The sequence below is a fragment of the Salmo trutta genome, chromosome 23 (genome assembly GCF_901001165.1).
Source record: "Salmo trutta chromosome 23, fSalTru1.1, whole genome shotgun sequence".
Classification (NCBI taxonomy): domain Eukaryota; kingdom Metazoa; phylum Chordata; class Actinopteri; order Salmoniformes; family Salmonidae; genus Salmo; species Salmo trutta.
Window position 1 is genome coordinate 45516361 of NC_042979.1, and position 22727 is coordinate 45539087.

The following is a 22727-nucleotide window of genomic DNA, read 5'->3' on the forward strand; positions in this document are numbered from 1 at the left end:
AAAGTGACCAGTGTTCCATTATTAAAGTGACCAGTGTTCCATTATTAAAGTGACCAGTGTTCCATTATTAAAGTGACCAGTGTTCCATTATTAAAGTGACCAGTGTTCCATTATTAAAGTGACCAGTGTTCCATTATTAAAGTGACCAGTGTTCCATTATTAAAGTGACCAGTGATTCCATGTCTATGTACATAGGGAAGCAGCCTCTAAGGTGCAGGGTTGAGTAACCGGGTGTTAGCCGGCTAGTGACATTGACTAAGTTCAGGGCAGGGTACTGGGTGGAGGCTGCCTAGTGATGACTATTTAACAGTCTGATGGCCTTGAGAGAGAAGCTGTTTATCAGTCTCTCGGTCCCAGCTTTGATGCACCTGTACTGACCTCGCCTTCTGGATGATAGCGGGGTGAACAGGCAGTGGCTCGGGTGGTTGATGTCCTTGATGATCTTTTTGGCTTTACCTCAGTTAAGGGCTTTACCTCAGTTAAGGGCTTTACCTCAGTTAGATGCTGGTGATGAGAGAAAGGGCTTTACCTCAGTTAGATGCTGGTGATGAGAGAAAGGGCTTTACCTCAGTTAGATGCTGGTAAGGGCTTTATCTCAGTTAGAGGCTGGTGATGAGAGAAAGGGCTTTACCTCAGTTAGATGCTGGTAAGGGCTTTACCTCAGTTAGATGCTGGTAAGGGCTTTATCTCAGTTAGAGGCTGGTGATGAGAGAAAGGGCTTTACCTCAGTTAGATGCTGGTAAGGGCTTTACCTCAGTTAGATGCTGGTGAGGAGAGAAAGGGCTTTACCTCAGTTAGATGCTGGTGATGAGAGAAAGGGCTTTACCTCAGTTAGATGCTGGTAAGGGCTTTACCTCAGTTAGATGCTGGTAAGGGCTTTATCTCAGTTAGATGCTGGTGAGGAGAGAAAGGGCTTTACCTCAGTTAGATGCTGGTAAGGGCTTTATCTCAGTTAGATGCTGGTGAGGAGAGAAAGGGCTTTACCTCAGTTAGATGCTGGTGAGGAGAGAAAGGGCTTTACCTCAGTTAGATGCTGGTGAGGAGAGAAAGGGCTTTACCTCAGTTAGATGCTGGTGAGGGCTTTACCTCAGTTAGATGCTGGTGAGGAGAGAAAGGGCTTTACCTCAGTTAGATGCTGGTAAGGGGAGAAAGGGCTTTGCCTCAGTTAGATGCTGGTAAGGGCTTTATCTCAGTTAGATGCTGGTAAGGGGAGAAAGGGCTTTGCCTCAGTTAGATGCTGGTGAGGAGAGAAAGGGCTTTACCTCAGTTAGATGCTGGTAAGGGCTTTATCTCAGTTAGATGCTGGTAAGGGGAGAAAGGGCTTTGCCTCAGTTAGATGCTGGTAAGGGCTTTATCTCAGTTAGATGCTGGTGAGGGGAGAAAGGGCTTTACCAAAGACAGTACAGTATAAGGTTCAGTAACTCTGTGGCTTTACCTCAGAATGTGTCGGAAATATGAGTGCTGCTAGTGCTAACGAGAACGTTGAGTTAGTGACAAAGAAAAGCGTGTCTACAGTGGTATGGCAGTATTTCAGCACATCTTCGGTGGTATGGCAGTATTTCAGCACATCTTCAGTGGTATGGCAGTATTTCAGCACATCTTCGGTGGTATGGCAGTATTTCAGCACATCTTCGGTGGTATGGCAGTATTTCAGCACATCTTCGGTGGTATGGCAGTATTTCAGCACATCTTCAGTGGTATGGCAGTATATTCAGTGGTATGCCAGTATTTCAGCACATCTTCAGTAGTATGGCAGTATTTCAGCACATCTTCGGTGGTATGGCAGTATTTCAGCACATCTTCGGTGGTATGGCAGTATTTCAGCACATCTTCGGAGGTATGGCAGTATTTCAGCACATCTTCAGTAGTATGGCAGTATTTCAGCACATCTTCAGTGGTATGGCAGTATTTCAGCCCATCATCAGTGGTATGGCAGTATTTCAGCACATCTTCAGTGGTATGGCAGTATTTCAGCCCATCTTCAGTGGTATGCCAGTATTTCAGCACATCTTCAGTGGTATGGCAGTATTTCAGCCCATCATCAGTGGTATGGCAGTATTTCAGCCCATCTTCAGTGGTCCGCCAGTATTTCAGCGCATCTTCGGTGGTATGGCAGTATTTCAGCACATCTTCAGTGGTATGGCAGTATTTCAGCACATCTTCAGTGGTATGGCAGTATTTCAGCCCATCTTCAGTGGTATGGCAGTATTTCAGCCCATCTTCAGTGGTATGGCAGTATTTCAGCACATCTTCAGTGGTCCGCCAGTATTTCAGCGCATCTTCGGTGGTATGGCAGTATTTCAGCCCATCTTCAGTGGTATGGCAGTATTTCAGCCCATCTTCAGTAGTATGACAGTATTTCAGCTCATCTTCAGTGGTACGGCAGTATTTCAGCACATCTTCAGTGGTATGGCAGTATTTCAGCACATCTTCGGTGGTATGGCAGTATTTCAGCCCATCTTCAGTGGTATGGCAGTATTTCAGCCCATCTTCAGTGGTATGGCAGTATTTCAGCCCATCTTCAGTAGTATGGCAGTATTTCAGCCCATCTTCGGTGGTATGGCAGTATTTCAGCACATCTTCAGTGGTATGGCAGTATATTCAGTGGTATGGCAGTATTTCAGCCCATCTTCAGTAGTATGGCAGTATTTCAGCACATCTTCGGTGGTATGGCAGTATTTCAGCCCATCTTCAGTGGTATGGCAGTATTTCAGCACATCTTCAGGGGTATGGCAGTATTTCAGCGCATCTTCAGTGGTTTGGCAGTATTTCAGCGCATCTTCAGTAGTATGGCAGTATTTCAGCACATCTTCGGTGGTATGGCAGTATTTCAGCACATCTTCGGTGGTATGGCAGTATTTCAGCACATCTTCGGTGGTATGGCAGTATTTCAGCACATCTTCGGAGGTATGGCAGTATTTCAGCACATCTTCAGTAGTATGGCAGTATTTCAGCACATCTTCAGTAGTATGGCAGTATTTCAGCACATCTTCGGTGGTATGGCAGTATTTCAGCACATCTTCAGTGGTATGGCAGTATTTCAGCACATCTTCGGTGGTATGGCAGTATTTCAGCACATCTTCGGTGGTATGGCAGTATTTCAGCACATCTTCGGTGGTATGGCAGTATTTCAGCACATCTTCAGTGGTATGGCAGTATATTCAGTGGTATGCCAGTATTTCAGCACATCTTCAGTAGTATGGCAGTATTTCAGCACATCTTCGGTGGTATGGCAGTATTTCAGCACATCTTCGGTGGTATGGCAGTATTTCAGCACATCTTCGGAGGTATGGCAGTATTTCAGCACATCTTCAGTAGTATGGCAGTATTTCAGCACATCTTCAGTGGTATGGCAGTATTTCAGCCCATCATCAGTGGTATGGCAGTATTTCAGCACATCTTCAGTGGTATGGCAGTATTTCAGCCCATCTTCAGTGGTATGCCAGTATTTCAGCACATCTTCAGTGGTATGGCAGTATTTCAGCCCATCATCAGTGGTATGGCAGTATTTCAGCCCATCTTCAGTGGTCCGCCAGTATTTCAGCGCATCTTCGGTGGTATGGCAGTATTTCAGCACATCTTCAGTGGTATGGCAGTATTTCAGCACATCTTCAGTGGTATGGCAGTATTTCAGCCCATCTTCAGTGGTATGGCAGTATTTCAGCCCATCTTCAGTGGTATGGCAGTATTTCAGCACATCTTCAGTGGTCCGCCAGTATTTCAGCGCATCTTCGGTGGTATGGCAGTATTTCAGCCCATCTTCAGTGGTATGGCAGTATTTCAGCCCATCTTCAGTAGTATGGCAGTATTTCAGCTCATCTTCAGTGGTACGGCAGTATTTCAGCACATCTTCAGTGGTATGGCAGTATTTCAGCACATCTTCGGTGGTATGGCAGTATTTCAGCCCATCTTCAGTGGTATGGCAGTATTTCAGCCCATCTTCAGTGGTATGGCAGTATTTCAGCCCATCTTCAGTAGTATGGCAGTATTTCAGCCCATCTTCGGTGGTATGGCAGTATTTCAGCACATCTTCAGTGGTATGGCAGTATATTCAGTGGTATGGCAGTATTTCAGCCCATCTTCAGTAGTATGGCAGTATTTCAGCACATCTTCGGTGGTATGGCAGTATTTCAGCCCATCTTCAGTGGTATGGCAGTATTTCAGCACATCTTCAGGGGTATGGCAGTATTTCAGCGCATCTTCAGTGGTTTGGCAGTATTTCAGCGCATCTTCAGTAGTATGGCAGTATTTCAGCACATCTTCGGTGGTATGGCAGTATTTCAGCACATCTTCGGTGGTATGGCAGTATTTCAGCACATCTTCGGTGGTATGGCAGTATTTCAGCACATCTTCGGAGGTATGGCAGTATTTCAGCACATCTTCAGTAGTATGGCAGTATTTCAGCACATCTTCAGTAGTATGGCAGTATTTCAGCACATCTTCGGTGGTATGGCAGTATTTCAGCACATCTTCGGTGGTATGGCAGTATTTCAGCACATCTTCGGAGGTATGGCAGTATTTCAGCACATCTTCAGTAGTATGGCAGTATTTCAGCACATCTTCAGTGGTATGGCAGTATTTCAGCACATCTTCAGTGGTATGGCAGTATTTCAGCCCATCATCAGTGGTATGGCAGTATTTCAGCACATCTTCAGTGGTATGGCAGTATTTCAGCCCATCTTCAGTGGTATGCCAGTATTTCAGCACATCTTCAGTGGTATGGCAGTATTTCAGCCCATCATCAGTGGTATGGCAGTATTTCAGCACATCTTCAGTGGTATGGCAGTATTTCAGCCCATCTTCAGTGGTATGCCAGTATTTCAGCACATCTTCAGTAGTATGGCAGTATTTCAGCACATCTTCGGTGGTATGGCAGTATTTCAGCCCATCTTCAGTGGTATGGCAGTATTTCAGCACATCTTCAGTAGTATGGCAGTATTTCAGCCCATCTTCAGTGGTCCGCCAGTATTTCAGCGCATCTTCGGTGGTATGGCAGTATTTCAGCACATCTTCAGTGGTATGGCAGTATTTCAGCACATCTTCAGTGGTATGGCAGTATTTCAGCCCATCTTCAGTGGTATGGCAGTATTTCAGCCCATCTTCAGTGGTATGGCAGTATTTCAGCACATCTTCAGTGGTCCGCCAGTATTTCAGCGCATCTTCGGTGGTATGGCAGTATTTCAGCCCATCTTCAGTGGTATGGCAGTATTTCAGCCCATCTTCAGTAGTATGGCAGTATTTCAGCTCATCTTCAGTGGTACGGCAGTATTTCAGCACATCTTCAGTGGTATGGCAGTATTTCAGCACATCTTCGGTGGTATGGCAGTATTTCAGCCCATCTTCAGTGGTATGGCAGTATTTCAGCCCCTCTTCAGTGGTATGGCAGTGTTTCAGCCCATCTTCAGTAGTAAGGCAGTATTTCAGCCCATCTTCGGTGGTATGGCAGTATTTCAGCACATCTTCAGTGGTATGGCAGTATATTCAGTGGTATGGCAGTATTTCAGCCCATCTTCAGTAGTATGGCAGTATTTCAGCACATCTTCGGTGGTATGGCAGTATTTCAGCCCATCTTCAGTGGTATGGCAGTATTTCAGCACATCTTCAGGGGTATGGCAGTATTTCAGCGCATCTTCAGTGGTTTGGCAGTATTTCAGCGCATCTTCAGTGGTATGGCAGTATATTCAGTGGTATGGCAGTATTTCAGCCCATCATCAGTGGTATGGCAGTATTTCAGCGCATCTTCAGTGGTACGGCAGTATTTCAGCACATCGTCAGTGGTATGGCAGTATATTCAGTGGTATGGCAGTATTTCAGCCCATCATCAGTTGTATGGCAGTATTTCAGCCCATCTTCAGTGGTATGGCAGTATTTCAGCACATCTTCAGTGGTATGGCAGTATTTCAGCGCATCTTCAGTGGTTTGGCAGTATTTCAGCGCATCTTCAGTGGTATGGCAGTATATTCAGTGGTATGGCAGTATTTCAGCGCATCTTCAGTGGTATGGCAGTATTTCAGCGCATCTTCAGTGGTATGGCAGTATATTCAGTGGTATGGCAGTATTTCAGCGCATCTTCGGTGGTATGGCAGTATTTCAGCTACAGGCAAACCGATATCAACCAAATGCAAGTGTTGTGAAAAAGGTGCCTCAGAGTTGTGGTAACAACAAGAGGCAACACAACACATTTATTCAATCATTTGAAGAATAAACTCCCCCTACTTTACGACGATTGCGTTCAGCCACCTACGTTAAACAGGTGTTGATTGCCAATGCGTTTTCACGTGTAACGCCATATGAAAAACCCACAGACGCTATCACCTATCATCTATCACATAGGCCGTCATTTTAAATAAGAATTTGTTTTTAAACTGACTTGCCTAGTTAAATAAATGTTATATAAAATAAATAAATGTTAAATAAAATAAATAAATGTTAAATAAAATAAATAAACGTTAAATAAAATAAATAAACGTTAAATAAAATAAATAAACATTAAATAAACATTAAATAAAATAAATAAACGTTAAATAAAATAAATCAACGTTAAATAAACGTTAAATAAACGTAAGCAAAGACCTGTTCCTATTTACACAGTCAGTAAAGACCTGGTTCCTATTTACACAGTCAGCAAAGACCTGGTTCCTATTTACACAGTCAGCAAAGACCTGGTTCCTATTTACACAGTCAGCAAAGACCTGGTTCCTATTTACACAGTCGGCAAAGACCTGGTTCCTATTTACACAGTCAGTAAAGACCTGGTTCCTATTTACACAGTCAGCAAAGACCTGGTTCCTATTTACACAGTCAGCAAAGACCTGGTTCCTATTTACACAGTCAGCAAAGACCTGGTTCCTATTTACACAGTCAGCAAAGACCTGGTTCCTATTTACACAGTCGGCAAAGACCTGGTTCCTATTTACACAGTCAGCAAAGACCTGGTTCCTATTTACACAGCCGGCAAAGACCTGGTTCCTATTTACACAGTCAGTAAAGACCTGGTTCCTATTTACACAGTCAGCAAAGACCTGGTTCCTATTTACACAGTCAGCAAAGACCTGGTTCCTATTTACACAGTCAGTAAAGACCTGGTTCCTATTTACACAGTCAGCAAAGACCTGGTTCCTATTTACACAGTCAGCAAAGACGGCATCAAGATGATGATAAACAAGCTGGACAGGAGGTGCAAGATTCCATCTCGCACATATTTCTCCCAAGTTGCCATTCCAACACTATAACAAATTACGAGAGGAGATGAAACATGTCGCGTTGAATGACTGGACCAGACTTCAATGTTTTGGACACGGGCTGCACCTTAAAATCGGTAGGCTACATTGTTACATGTTTTTTTTAAGGCCCTTTGACTTCAACATTTCCATTGTAATAACGATTGAGCCTACTTACTAATACATAATTACACAATTATCAGCTTCCTATTCCATCTGCAGCCTATGGCTGCCTGAATACATTATTCACTTAGGTTATTTAAGAACTCATAATGGTAAAATAGAAAATAGTAACTTATAATGTGATTAATTAATTAATAGGTATATTCATAATTAATATAGCACACTATATTCTGATGATTACGTTAAAATGGTATGTTTGTTAATATTACTATGTATCATTAGGTAGGTGTAGTGTTCCCATCTATTATCATATGTAACCTATAACAATGGTGGACAATATTAGTTTCATTTAGTTTAGTATTCAGTTACAGGTGATGTTCTCTACCCTGACAGTATGTATTCATTCATATGATCTTATTTTAGAAGTGATGTTTTCTACCCAGACGCTCGTTTTAACTCAGTCTGATGAAATTACCAAGTTTTCAGCCAAGTGTCATAACTTATAATTGCAATATCTGCCCCACCCCCCCTAAAAAAAAGCAATTAGATATTTTGTCCAAATTGTGCAGCCGTACCACAAAGGGCCGTCACCCCCACCAGTCTGGTGTGTGTGGGGGGGAGGGGGGGTGACGTGACCGACCATAGGGGCGCGTGGTTGCTCTGTCATTATGGATACCATCCAGCTTGTCCTGTCGTCAGGGCGGGTTGCCATGTGAGGAATGTGAAGGGAACACTTGAACAGAAGGTTAGAGGGGTGCATCTCTCCCCCCCTCTCCCCCCCTCTCCCCCCATCCCCCTTAACTCCTGTTGTCTGGTTTTAATTAGACTCGTTAAATATGTAAATATGATGAGAGACAGTCACAGGGAGATGGAACAAACACAACTCTTCTTCAGAGAACATTGACTTTTCTTTTCAAGGAACAAACTACTGTAAAATGTCACATAACAGGAAAATCAGGAAATGTTTAATTTGTTTCCCCATTAATTGTCTGTAAGTTCTGAGCTGGTCTAGTTTATATAGCAGCCATCCATCTGTGCAGTGGTGATGAGGGAGAGGTGTGAGTAGTGGTGATGAGGGAGAGGTGTGAACAGTGAGTAGTGATGATGAGGGAGAGGTGTGAGTAGTGGTGATGAGGGAGAGGTGTGAACAGTGAGTAGTGATGATGAGGGAGAGGTGTGAGTAGTGATGATGAGGGAGAGGTGTGAGTAGTGGTGATGAGGGAGAGGTGTGAGTAGTGGTGATGAGGGAGAGGTGTGAACAGTGAGTAGTGGTGATGAGGGAGAGGTGTGAACAGTGAGTAGTGGTGATGAGGGAGAGGTGTGAACAGTGAGTAGTGACACACCCTCTCCCCTGCCTTTCACTTTCAGTCTAAGGAATTTAGTTCAGTTGGGTTTACTGGCTTTTGTTCGTCTGTTTTCTGAACGAGAGAGCAGTAGTCTATAGATGGATACCAAGCAGCACAGTTTTTACACAGCGACTGGAGCCGGTTTTAGATTACTGTCCTTTCCAGGTCAGCTTCATCCATATTCATTGATGGTAGTAGTTACAATTTAGACATAAGCTGATGATACTGTATTTACCGTATGTCTTTACTTTATGGAGTGGCAGGTAGCCTAGTGGTTAGAGCGTTGGCCCGGTAACTGAAAGGTTGCTAGATCGAATCTCCGATGTGACAAGGTAAAAATCTGTCGTTCTGCCCTCTGAACAAGGCAGTTAACCCACTGTTCCTAGGCCGTCATTGTAAATAAGAATTTGTTCTTAACTTACTTGCCTGGTTAAATAATAAAAATGTAATAATACTACTACTAATATGGTCTCAGTGAGCATTTGAGTGATATAGTGTATTAGTGTTCATGACATAAAAATCAGTCTGGTAATAAGGCCTGTAAACTGAGCTCTCTCTGTAGGAGAGGCTATATTTTAATTAACATAATATCTTCCAAATCGGGATTCAGTGTATTCCGTTAAAGCTACTCATTGTATTAGGCTGAGATCAGTAGCTGGAATATTGAACGTTGGGGAACTACCCAGATCCTCAGGATGAAACACTGTTTCAAAATACAGCGGGACAGAAAGCAGAAGCAATAGAGGCGTTCCCTGGAAGCTGTCATGTTTCATCTGGAGGATGTAATGTACTGTATAATGTAATGTACTGTTTAATGTAATGGACTGTGTGTGTGAGAGTCATATGTGATCTGGTTGGTTATTGGCTACTAGCATCTTTGTCAAGGGGATGTTCTTGTACTACAGAAACAGGAGACAGGCTCCTGCCCTATGGGCCGTTCAGTGTGTGTATATATCTATATATATATACAGTTGAAGTCGGAAGTTTACATACACCTTAGCCAAACACAGTTTTTCACAATTCATGACATTTAATCCTAGTAAAAATTCCCTGTTTTAGGTCAGTTAGGATCACCACTTTATTTTAAGAATGTGAAATGTCAGAATAATAGTACAGAATGATTTATTTCAGCTTTTATTTATTTTATCACATTCCCAGTGGGTCAGAAGTTTGCATACACTCAATTAGTATTTGGTAGCATTGCCTTTAAATTGTTTAACTTTGGTCAAACATTTTGGGTAGCCTTCCACAAGCTTCCCACAATAAGTTGGGTGAATTTTGACCCATTCCTCCTGACAGAGCTGGTGTAACTGAGTCAGGTTTGTAGGCCTCCTTGCTCGCACACACTTTTTCAGTTCTGCACACAAATGTTCTATAGGATTGAGGTCAGGGCTTTGTGATGGCCACTCCAATGCCTTCACTTTGTTGTCCTTAAGCCATTTTGCCACAACTTTGGAAGTATGCTTGGGGTCATTGTCCATTTGGGACCCATTTGCAACCAAGATTTAACTTCCTGACTGATGTCTTGAGATGTTGCTTCAATATATCCACATAATTTTCCTTCCTCATGAAGCCATCTATTTTGTGAAGTGCACCAGTCAATCCTGCAGCAAAGCACCCCCACAACATGATGCTGCCACCCCCGTGCTTCACAGTTGGGATGGTGTTCTTCGGGTTGCAGCCTCCCCCTTTTTCCTCCAAACATAACGATGGTCATTATGACCAAACAGTTCTATTTTTGTTTCATCAGACCAGAAGACATTTCCCCAGAAAGTACGATCTTTGTCCCCATGTGCAGTTGCAAACCGTAGTCTGGCTTTTTTATGGCGGTTTTGGAGCAGTGGCTTCTTCCTTGCTGAGCGGCCTTTCAGGTTATGTTGATATAGGACTCGTTTTACTGTGGATATAGATACTTTTGTACCTGTTTCCTCCAGCATCTTCACAAGGTCCTTTGCTGTTGCTCTGGGATTGATTTGCTCTTTTCGAACCAAAGTACGTTCATCTCTAGGAGACAGAACGTGTCTCCTTCCTGAGCGGTATGACGGCTGCGTAGTCCCATGGTGTTTATACTTGCGTACTATTGTTTGTACAGATGAATGTGGTGCCTTCATGCGTTTGGAAATTGCTCCCAAGGATGAACCAGACTTGTGGAGGTTTACAATTTTTTTTCTGAGATCTTGGCTGATTTCTTTTGATTTTCACATGATGTCAAGCAAAGAGGCACTGAGTTTGAAGGTAGGCCTTGAAATACATCCACAGGTACACCTCCAATTGACTCAAATTATGTCAATTAGCCTATCAGAAGCTTCTAAAGCCATGACATCATTTTCTGGAATTTTCCAAGCTGTTTAAAGGCACAGTCAACTTAGTGTATGTAAACTTCTGACCCACTGGAATTGTGATACAGTGAATTATAAGTGAAATAATCTGTCTGTAAACAATTGTTGGAAAAATTACTTGTGTCATGCACAAAGTACATGTCCTAACCGACTTGCCAAAACTATATTTTGTTAACGAGAAATTTGTGGAGTGGATGCGTCTCATTAGCCTAGTTGTCTACTGTACTGCTCTAGAGAGAGGGGAGGGAGAGGTCAAATATTATTTTACAGGTCGCATACACATATTTAGCAGAGGTTATTGCAGATGCAGCAAAATGCTTATAATTGCTGTGTCCCAAATTACACCCTATTCCCTATATATTGCACTACTATGAACAGGGCCTATAGGGCTCTGGTTGAAAGTAGTGCACTATGTATGGAATAGGCTTCCATTTTGGACGCGAACCATTGTCTTAACGTCAGTTAGTACGACAGCTGTCTGCAGTGCTAGTTCAGGTCAAAGTTTTACGTTAGGATCACGTTGCTGTTATAAGACAATGAAGCTAGAGGAGAATTTGGTGGAATGCCGTAATGTGGCTTCCTGATCACAGGAGAATTTTGGTGAAATGCCGTGATGTGGCTTCCTGATCACAGGAGAATTTGGTGGATTGCCGTGATGTGGCTTCCTGATCACAGGAGAATTTGGTGAAATGCCGTGATCACAGGAGAATTAACTTTTTGGGGGGGGGTTCATTGGATTAGAATAATATCTAGGAGAGAGTGATGACATTTGTATTTTTTAACCTTTATTTAACCTTTATTTAACCTTTATTTATCTAGGCAAGCCAGTTAAGAATAATTTCTTATTTACAACGACGACCTACACCGGTCAAACCCTAACCCAGGGGACTGGATTCCAACCCATGCTGCAGCGGTATATGTTCTGTGGAGACAGAGGCTTCACTAGGCCAGAGGAGAATTCAATCATAGTTTATGATCTAAGGGATGACCCCAACAAAATGTTGACCTTCTCACTACAGATGAATACAGAGATTGGGAACCAATGTAGTATGTACCAACCCAGCATGAACTCTGTACGTCTGTTACGGCAGCAGCTACACTGGTAGACTAGACTCTGGCTTAACCACCATACTAAAAAATACACACAAGCCACTAGCCAGCCAGCCATATATCATGAGTTACAAGTTAAATTATGAAGTTATTATTTAAGAATTAAGAGCATTAAAGATAAATCACAATCAGCAACAACAAAAAATAAAAATCCAGCTAGCTAAATAGCAGATTTACATCAATAATCAACATCAATGATGAGCTGATAGCCTTCCCTATTTTACTGATGTCAATGTATTTAGAAGGTACTCTAACTAGATTGCTTACAATTTGTGATGAGTGTGTCGTTGCAGAAATAAATACGCCTATGCTAAAAAAATAGATATCTCTTTTTTTTCTTTACAGAAGCAGTTGTATGTATTTTTTTGTTGAGCACTTGCCTCCTGAAAGATCTATGCACGACTCTGATTATGAGTCATATCCAGAACTAAATCCTTCCTCACCACACTGTTTGCACTCCCAGTCCTTATCTGTGCAATAAGAAGCAACCGACACATTTTTTTCTTTCTTCTCAGCACTCCCAGTCCTTATCTGTCCAATAACCAGGAAATCCCATGAGTTTTGTGTTTCCTCAAACAGGTCCCATCTGAGTCAAAGGTGCAACGATCAAGAGCCTTCATAGCCGTATAAAAAAAAAAACAGAAGGTGTTATTTCACATATTGTAACGTCCGTTGTTGGAATGAGACCAAGGCGCAGCGTGGGTTGGGTTCATCATATTTGAATATAAACGGTGAACCAGCAAAAACCAAAACAAGAAGCAACACAGCGAACAAACAGTTTCGCAGGTTTCTCACAGCAATGCAAAAACAACTTCCCACAAAAGACAGGTGGAAAAAGGGCTACCTAAGTATGGCTCCCAATCAGAGACAACGATAGACAGCTGTCCCTGATTGAGAACCATACCAGGCCAAAACCAAAGAAATACAAAACATAGATAGGAAACATAGAATGCCCACCCCAACTCACGCCCTGACCAAACCAAAATAGAGACATAAAAAGGAACTCTAAGGTCAGGGCGTGACACCATATGCTGTTTTACAGAAACCGATGACCTGGGCTGGTCTAGTGGGTTACTGCCGCTGCCTTTCAGACCAGGAGAGAATTGGTTTGAATCGGAGCTCTTCCAACACTTCATTACCACTGTCCAATAAACAGGAAAAGAAGCAATGGCCTTTTGCCAGTCAGGTGACTAAACCTAAAAATGGATCAGCTCGTGCTTTCTAGTATGATACTCCTACAGCATGTTGAGAGTCTGGCTTGGCACGTTGCCAACTACTAGATCCCACATTATAGCCTAACCACCAGAGGTTGTTTAAGTAGGAAGGTGCTCAGGTCTCTACAGACATCACAAACCAACTGTCAAAACCACTTCACACATGTTTGCTTGATGTACTACATTTACATTTTAGTCATTTAGCAGACACTCTTATCCAGAGCGACTCACAGTAGTGAATGCATACATTTCATTCATTTTTTCCCCCCCCGTACTGGTCCCCCGTGGGAATCGAACCCACAACCCTAGCATTGCAAACACCATGCTCTACCAACTGAGCCACACGGGACCACTAGCTGTTGACTCTTGGTTAGTGTGGTGTGGGAAAATGTGTGGAAATGGTAAACCACATAGTAAATAGTTGTCTCCTAGTTGCTTTCTCGCCATGACAAGAGCCATGTTCCCTGCTGACTGTTCTGTCCCTGTTTCTCCTCTATAGGGAGTCCTGTTCCCTGCTGACTGTTCTGTCCCTGTTTCTCCTCTATAGGGAGTCCTTCCCAGGCCCCTGCTGACTGTTCTGTCCCTGTTTCTCCTCTATAGGGAGTCCTTCCCCCTGCTGTCTGTTCTGTCCCTGTTTCTCCTCTATAGGGAGTCCTTCCCCCTGCTGACTGTTCTGTCCCTGTTTCTCCTCTATAGGGAGTCCTTCCCCCTGCTGACTGTTCTGTCCCTGTTTCTCCTCTATAGGGAGTCCTTCCCCCTGCTGACTGTTCTGTCCCTGTTTCTCCTCTATAGGGAGTCCTTCCCCCTGCTGTCTGTTCTGTCCCTGTTTCTCCTCTATAGGGAGTCCTTCTCCCTGCTGACTGTTCTGTCCCTGTTTCTCCTCTATAGGGAGTCCTTCCCCCTGCTGACTGTTCTGTCCCTGTTTCTCCTCTATAGGGAGTCCTGCTCCCTGCTGACTGTTCTGTCCCTGTTTCTCCTCTATAGGGAGTCCTTCCCCCTGCTGACTGTTCTGTCCCTGTTTCTCCTCTATAGGGAGTCCTTCCCCCTGCTGACTGTTCTGTCCCTGTTTCTCCTCTATAGGGAGTCCTTCCCAGGCCCCGGCTGACTGTTCTGTCCCTGTTTCTCCTTATAGGGAGTCCTTCCCCTGCTGACTGTTCTGTCCCTGTTTCTCTCTATAGGGAGTCCTTCCCCCTGCTGACTGTTCTGTCCCTGTTTCTCCTCTATAGGGAGTCCTGCCCCCTGCTGTCTGTTCTGTCCCTGTTTCTCCTCTATAGGGAGTCCTTCCCCCCTGCGACTGTTCTGTCCCTGTTTCTCCTCTATAGGGAGTCCCTTCCCCCTGCTGACTGTTCTGTCCCTGTTTCTCCTCTATAGGGAGTCCTTCCCCCTGCTGACTGTTTCTGTCCCTGTTTTCTCCTCTATAGGGAGTCCTTCCCCCTGCTGACTGTTCTGTTCCCTGTTTCTCCTCTATAGGGAGTCCTTCCCCCTGCTGACTGTTCTGTCCCTGTTTCTCCTCTATAGGGAGTCCTTCCCCCTGCTGACTGTTCTGTCCCTGTTTCTCCTCTATAGGGAGTCCTTCCCCCTGCTGACTGTTCTGTCCCTGTTTCTCCTCTATAGGGAGTCCTTCCCCCTGCTGACTGTTCTGTCCCTGTTCTCCTCTATAGGGAGTCCTTCCCCCTGCTGACTGTTCTGTCCCTGTTTCTCCTCTATAGGGAGTCCTTCCCCCTGCTGACTGTTCTGTCCCTGTTTCTCCTCTATAGGGAGTCCTTCCCCCTGCTGACTGTTCTGTCCCTGTTTCTCCTCTATAGGGAGTCCTTCCCCCTGCTGACTGTTCTGTCCCTGTTTCTCCTCTATAGGGAGTCCTTCCCCCTGCTGACTGTTCTGTCCCTGTTTCTCCTCTATAGGGAGTCCTTCCCCCTGCTGACTGTTCTGTCCCTGTTTCTCCTCTATAGGGAGTCCTTCCCCCTGCTGACTGTTCTGTCCTGTTTCTCCTCTATAGGGAGTCCTTCCCCCTGCTGACTGTTCTGTCCCTGTTTCTCCTCTATAGGGAGTCCTTCCCCCTGCTGACTGTTCTGTCCCTGTTTCTCCTCTATAGGGAGTCCTTCCCAGGCCCCTGCTGACTGTTCTGTCCCTGTTTCTCCTCTATAGGGAGTCCTTCCCCCTGCTGTCTGTTCTGTCCCTGTTTCTCCTCTATAGGGAGTCCTTCCCCCTGCTGACTGTTCTGTCCCTGTTTCTCCTCTATAGGGAGTCTTCCCCCTGCTGACTGTTCTGTCCCTGTTTCTCCTCTATAGGGAGTCCTTCCCCCTGCTGACTGTTCTGTCCCTGTTTCTCCTCTATAGGGAGTCCTTCCCCCTGCTGACTGTTCTGTCCCTGTTTCTCCTCTATAGGGAGTCCTTCCCCCTGCTGACTGTTCTGTCCCTGTTTCTCCTCTATAGGGAGTCCTTCCCCCTGCTGGACTGTTCTGTCCCTGTTTCTCCTCTATAGGGAGTCCTTCCCCCCTGCTGACTGTTCTGTCCCTGTTTCTCCTCTATAGGGAGTCCTTCCCCCTGCTGACTGTTCTGTCCCTGTTTCTCCTCTATAGGGAGTCCTTCCCCCTGCTGACTGTTCTGTCCCTGTTTCTCCTCTATAGGGAGTCCTTCCCCCTGCTGACTGTTCTGTCCCTGTTTCTCCTCTATAGGGAGTCCTTTCCCCCTGCTGACTGTTCTGTCCCTGTTTCTCCTCTATAGGGAGTCCTTCCCCCTGCTGACTGTTCTGTCCCTGTTTCTCCTCTATAGGGAGTCCTTCCCCCTGCTGACTGTTCTGTCCCTGTTTCTCCTCTATAGGGAGTCCTTCCCAGGCCCCTGCTGACTGTTCTGTCCCTGTTTCTCCTCTATAGGGAGTCCTTCCCCCTGCTGTACTGTTTCTGTCCCTGTTTCTCCTCTATAGGGAGTCCTTCCAGCCCCTGCTGACTGTTCTGTCCCTGTTTCTCCTCTATAGGGAGTCCTTCCCCCTGCTGACTGTTCTGTCCCCTGTTTCTCCTCTATAGGGAGTCCTTCCACCCCTGCTGACTGTTCTGTCCCTGTTTCTCCTCTATAGGGAGTCCTTCCCCCTGCTGACTGTTCTGTCCCTGTTTTCTCCTCTATAGGGAGTCCTTCCCCCTGCTGACTGTTCTGTCCCTGTTTCTCCTCTATAGGGAGTCCTTCCCCCTGCTGACTGTTCTGTCCCTGTTTCTCCTCTATAGGGAGTCCTTCCCCTGCTGACTGTTCTGTCCCTGTTTCTCCTCTATAGGGAGTCCTTCCCAGGCCCCTGCTGACTGTTCTGTCCCTGTTTCTCCTCTATAGGGAGTCCTTCCCCCTGCTGACTGTTCTGTCCCTGTTTCTCCTCTATAGGGGGTCCTTCCCAGGCCCCTGCTGACTGTTCTGTCCCTGTTTCTCCTCTATAGGGAGTCCTTCCCCCTGCTGACTGTTCTGTCCCTGTTTCTCCTCTATAGGGAGTCCTTCCCCTGCTGACTGTTCTGTCCCTGTTTCTCCTCTATAGGGAGTCCTTCCCAGGCCCCTGCTGACTGTTCTGTCCCTGTTTCTCCTCTATAGGGAGTCCTTCCCCCTGCTGACTGTTCTGTCCCTGTTTCTCCTCTATAGGGAGTCCTTCCCCCTGCTGACTGTTCTGTCCCTGTTTCTCCTCTATAGGGAGTCCTTCCCCCCTGCTGACTGTTCTGTCCCTGTTTCTCCTCTATAGGGAGTCCTTCCCCCTGCTGACTGTTCTGTCCCTGTTTCTCCTCTATAGGGAGTCCTTCCCAGGCCCCTGCTGACTGTTCTGTCCCTGTTTCTCCTCTATAGGGAGTCCTTCCCCCTGCTGACTGTTCTGTCCCTGTTTCTCCTCTATAGGGAGTCCTTCCCCCTGCTGACTGTTCTGTCCCTGTTTCTCCTCTATAGGGAGTCCTTCCCCCTGCTGACTGTTCTGTCCCTGTTTCTCCTCTATAGGGAGTCCTTCCCCCTGCTGACTGTTCTGTCCCTGTTTCTCCTCTATAGGGAGTCCTTCCCCCTGCTGACTGTTCTGTCCCTGTTTCTCCTCTATAGGGAGTCCTTCCCCCTGCTGACTGTTCTGTCCCTGTTTCTCCTCTATAGGGAGTCCTTCCCCCTGCTGACTGTTCTGTCCCTGTTTCTCCTCTATAGGGAGTCCTTCCCCCTGCTGACTGTTCTGTCCCTGTTTCTCCTCTATAGGGAGTCCTTCCCAGGCCCCTGCTGACTGTTCTGTCCCTGTTTCTCCTCTATAGGGAGTCCTTCCCCCTGCTGACTGTTCTGTCCCTGTTTCTCCTCTATAGGGAGTCCTTCCCCCTGCTGACTGTTCTGTCCCTGTTTCTCCTCTATAGGGAGTCCTTCCCCCTGCTGACTGTTCTGTCCCTGTTTCTCCTCTATAGGGAGTCCTTCCCCCTGCTGACTGTTCTGTCCCTGTTTCTCCTCTATAGGAGTCCTTCCCAGGCCCCTGCTGACTGTTCTGTCCCTGTTTCTCCTCTATAGGGAGTCCTTCCCCCTGCTGACTGTTCTGTCCCTGTTTCTCCTCTATAGGGAGTCTTTCCCCCCTGCTGACTGTTCTGTCCCTGTTTCTCCTCTATAGGGAGTCCTTCCCCCTGCTGACTGTTCTGTCCCTGTTTCTCCTCTATAGGGAGTCCTTCCCCCTGCTGACTGTTCTGTCCCTGTTTCTCCTCTATAGGGAGTCCTTCCCCCTGCTGACTGTTCTGTCCCTGTTTCTCCTCTATAGGGAGTCCTTCCCCCTGCTGACTGTTCTGTCCCTGTTTCTCCTCTATAGGGAGTCCTTCCCCCTGCTGACTGTTCTGTCCCTGTTTCTCCTCTATAGGGAGTCCTTCCCCCTGCTGACTGTTCTGTCCCTGTTTCTCCTCTATAGGGAGTCCTTCCCAGGCCCCTGCTGACTGTTCTGTCCCTGTTTCTCCTCTATAGGGAGTCCTTCCCCCCTGCTGACTGTTCTGTCCCTGTTTCTCCTCTATAGGGAGTCCTTCCCAGGCCCCTGCTGACTGTTCTGTCCCTGTTTCTCCTCTATAGGGAGTCCTTCTCAGGCCCCTGCTGACTGTTCTGTCCCTGTTTCTCCTCTATAGGGAGTCCTTCCCAGGCCCCTGCTGACTGTTCTGTCCCTGTTTCTCCTCTATAGGGAGTCCTTCCCCCTGCTGACTGTTCTGTCCCTGTTTCTCCTCTATAGGGAGTCCTTCCCCCTGCTGACTGTTCTGTCCCTGTTTCTCCTCTATAGGGAGTCCTTCCCAGGCCCCTGCTGACTGTTCTGTCCCTGTTTCTCCTCTATAGGGAGTCCTTCCCCCTGCTGACTGTTCTGTCCCTGTTTCTCCTCTATAGGGAGTCCTTCCCCCTGCTGACTGTTCTGTCCCTGTTTCTCCTCTATAGGGAGTCCTTCCCAGGCCCCTGCTGACTGTTCTGTCCCTGTTTCTCCTCTATAGGGAGTCCTTCCCCCTGCTGACTGTTCTGTCCCTGTTTCTCCTCTATAGGGAGTCCTTCCCCCTGCTGACTGTTCTGTCCCTGTTTCTCCTCTATAGGGAGTCCTTCCCCCTGCTGACTGTTCTGTCCCTGTTTCTCCTCTATAGGGAGTCCTTCTCAGGCCCCTGCTGACTGTTCTGTCCCTGTTTCTCCTCTATAGGGAGTCCTTCTCAGGCCCCTGCTGACTGTTCTGTCCCTGTTTCTCCTCTATAGGGAGTCCTTCCCCCTGCTGACTGTTCTGTCCCTGTTTCTCCTCTATAGGGAGTCCTTCCCAGGCCCCTGCTGACTGTTCTGTCCCTGTTTCTCCTCTATAGGGAGTCCTTCCCCCTGCTGACTGTTCTGTCCCTGTTGGTCGCCTCTATAGGGAGTCCTTCCCCCTGCTGACTGTTCTGTCCCTGTTTCTCCTCTATAGGGAGTCCTTCCCCCTGCTGACTGTTCTGTCCCTGTTTCTCCTCTATAGGGAGTCCTTCCCCCTGCTGACTGTTCTGTCCCTGTTTCTCCTCTATAGGGAGTCCTTCCCCCTGCTGACTGTTCTGTCCCTGTTTCTCCTCTATAGGGAGTCCTTCCCAGGCCCCTGCTGACTGTTCTGTCCCTGTTTCTCCTCTATAGGGAGTCCTTCCCAGGCCCCTGCTGTGATGAACCCACCCCTCTGACACTACCTTCCATCGCCCCTCCCTTGGACCACCTCGCCCCCCCCCAAGGAGACCCGTGGAGGATGTTCTGGAGGAGTCAAACTACGTATCAAGAACAGGTCAGTCCTGGTCCAGTCTCTGTATGCCTCTATGGGCCAGTTTCTTGGTCACAGATAGTATTTTAGATTCTCCTTGACTGTCTAGTTTTTATTTTGGTGATTGTTAGTTCTCAAAGATGATCTTATTATTTTTTTATATATATATAGCTACATTATCTTTTCTACATACTTTATATCTGGTTTTAGTCGTTTAAGTTTACACAAACGCTTTACCATCCAGAATTTGTTGGTTTTTTGTTTTGTATAGTTTTTTGTACTTTTACCCCTTTTTCTCCCCAATTTTGTGATATCCAATTGGTAGTTAGTCTTGCACTCCTTCTTGGCAATTTCTCGCATGGAATAACCTTCATTTCTCAGAACAAGAATAGACTGCCGAGTTTCAGAAGAAAGTTCTTTGTTTCTGGACATTTTGAGCCTGTAATCGAACCCACAAATGCTGATGCTCCAGATACTCAACTAGTCTAAAGAAGGACAGTTTTATTGCTTCTTTAATCAGCACGGCAGTTTTCAGCTGTGCTAACATAATTGCAAAAGGGCTTTCTAATGATCAATTAACCTTTTAAAATGATAAACTTGGATTAGCTAAGACAACGTGCCATTGGAACACAGGAGTGATGGTTGCTGATAATGGGCCTCTGTACGCCTATGTAGATATTCCGTTCAAAATCATCCATTTCCAGCTACAATAGTCATTAACAACATTAACAATGTCTATACTGAATTTCTGATCAATTTAATGTTATTTTAATGGACAAAAAATGTGCTTTTCTTTTAAAAACAAGGACATTTCTAAGTGACCCAAACATTTGACGGTAGTGTATATATCTACACAGTTACCAGTCAAAAGTTTGAACACGCCTACTCATTCAAGGGTTTTTCTTTATTTGTACTATTTTCTACATTGTGTAATAATAGTGAAGACATCAAAACTATGAAATAACACATATGGAATCATGTAGTAACCAAAAAAGTGTTAAACAAATCAAAATATATTTTATATTTGAGATTCTTCAAAGTAGCCACCCTTTGCCTTGATGATAGCTTAAATTAAATTAAAATAAAATTTAAACCTGTTTTTGATTTGTCATTATGGGGTATTGTGTGTAGAATGCTGAGGATATTTATTTATTTAATCCCTTTTAGAATAAGGCTGTAACCTAACAAAATGTTGAAAAGGTCAAGGGGGTCTAAATACTTTCAGAAGGCACTGTATATGGGGAGAGAGAGAGAGAGATGGGGAAAGAGAGAGAGAGATGGGGAAAGAGAGAGAGAGGGAGATGGGGAAAGAGAGAGAGAGAGATGGGGAAAGAGAGAGAGAGATGGGGAAAGAGAGAGAGAGGGAGATGGGGAGAGTGAGATATCTAGACAAACCAAGAGATTTAGAGAGAAAAAAATGAGAGAAAGAGGGAGGTAAAAAGGTCAAAAGGTCAGATATTTATAGCTCTCGGCCCTGTCACCGTTTCCTGTCTGCTTCAGGAAGAGAAGGTGTTTTGTCCCAAATTGCACCCTGTTCCCTATATAGTGCATTACTTTAGACCAGAGCCCCACATAGGCCCTGTTTAAAAGTAGTGCACTTTACAAGAAATAGGGTGCTATTTTGGGACACAGGAAAGGAAGATCTGATCTTAGGGATGCACCATTATTATGCCCACTTCCTCCTCCGCGTGTCTCGCGCCGCACGGGGAACATGAAACGGAGAGGAATTTACTCAGGAACTAAAGACTGACTCTCTCCACTGGAGCGTCTCTCCTCTTGTGCGCTTTCCAAATTCTCGCCAGTTGAGAGCGCTTTGTTTTCCACATTGAAAATGTTTGCTGGTGCTTTCACAAGTTAAAAAGGATATTTGTTAAATCCATACTTCGTATTATTCTACTATGATTGCTAGCGTTTGACCATTCCGTGCCCTTGCCGTTTTTCTGATTCATGTTTGATACAGGCTACATTGTTACGTTTTCATTTTCCTCTTCTGATGTTTATAGTGCACATCAGCGTTCGCAACACGAGGGAGAAGTTATTATGTCACGAGGGAGAAGTTATTATGTCACGAGGGAGAAGTTATTATGTCACGAGGGAGAAGTTATTATGTCACGAGGGAGAAGTTATTATGTCACGAGGGAGAAGTTATTATGTCACGAGGGAGAAGTTATTATGTCACGAGGGAGAAGTTATTATGTCACGAGGGAGAAGATATTATGATCATTTTATTTTTGTATTTGTTTGCCGTTTAGTCCTGGAAGCTTCTCAGGCTCCGTCTTGTCACTGTGAACGTAGACGTGCCTTGCCGGCACGCCAGAATAGGTGTGGACAAATGTATTAAAGTGCCTGTTTGGGTATGCTCTGGTCAGTTGGGTTTTGGTAATCAGTAGGGGAGGCTGTATCACAGCCTGGTAGACCACACCTGTGTCTTGTTGGTAAAGACAGGTTTTCCCTGCTTATAGGTTTTTTGGGGCTTTTGAAGACTGACCATTTAAAGTTATAATTTTGTATTGTAAAATCTTCACCATCACCAGTGCCACCCGTTACACCTCTGTCTGCCTCCTGCAAAATGTTGTGTCCTTAGGACTGCTATAAAGTCCCTATTTTACAATGCCACTGTGTACGTTTCCTGTCCTCTGGTTGTGTGGCATCCTGGTTGGGAAAACTGTTAGCCTTAGTCACTGGCTTGAACTTTTAAAGAAATCAGTGTGTGTTTTGATAGTCATTGTGTGTGTGAAGGCTGATGGCACCATATCGTTACTGTGTTTGACTACAGGAGTTAGCGTAGCTTAGGACTCCATACCGTTACTGTGTTTGACTACTGGAGTTAGCGTAGCTTAGGACTCCATATCACTGATGTGTTTGACTACTGGAGTTAGCGTAGTTTAGGACTCCATATCACTGATGTGTTTGACTACTGGAGTTAGCGTAGTTTAGGACTTCATATCACTGATGTGTTTGACTACAGGAGTTAGCGTAGCTTAGGACTCCATATCACTGATGTGTTTGACTACAGGAGTTAGCGTAGCTTAGGACTCCATATCGTTACTGTGTTTGACTACTGGAGTTAGCGTAGCTTAGGACTTCATATCACTGATGTGTTTGACTACAGGAGTTAGCGTAGCTTAGGACTTCATATCACTGATGTGTTTGACTACAAGAGTTAGCGTAGCT

The 22727-nt window shown here is 45.4% G+C and overlaps 1 protein-coding gene across 1 annotated transcript in view; it reads left to right on the forward strand.

The window, feature by feature from the left end:
• Nucleotides 1-21359, forward strand: part of LOC115159829 (protein Shroom2-like) — a 92698-nt gene extending 71339 nt beyond the window's left edge. The window contains exons 3-5 of the mRNA XM_029709883.1: nucleotides 19436-19577; nucleotides 19935-19975; nucleotides 21356-21359. Of these exons, the coding sequence (XP_029565743.1) occupies nucleotides 19436-19577; nucleotides 19935-19975; nucleotides 21356-21359 (187 nt within the window). The remainder of the gene's footprint in view (nucleotides 1-19435; nucleotides 19578-19934; nucleotides 19976-21355) is intronic.
• Nucleotides 21360-22727: the final 1368 nt, after the last annotated feature.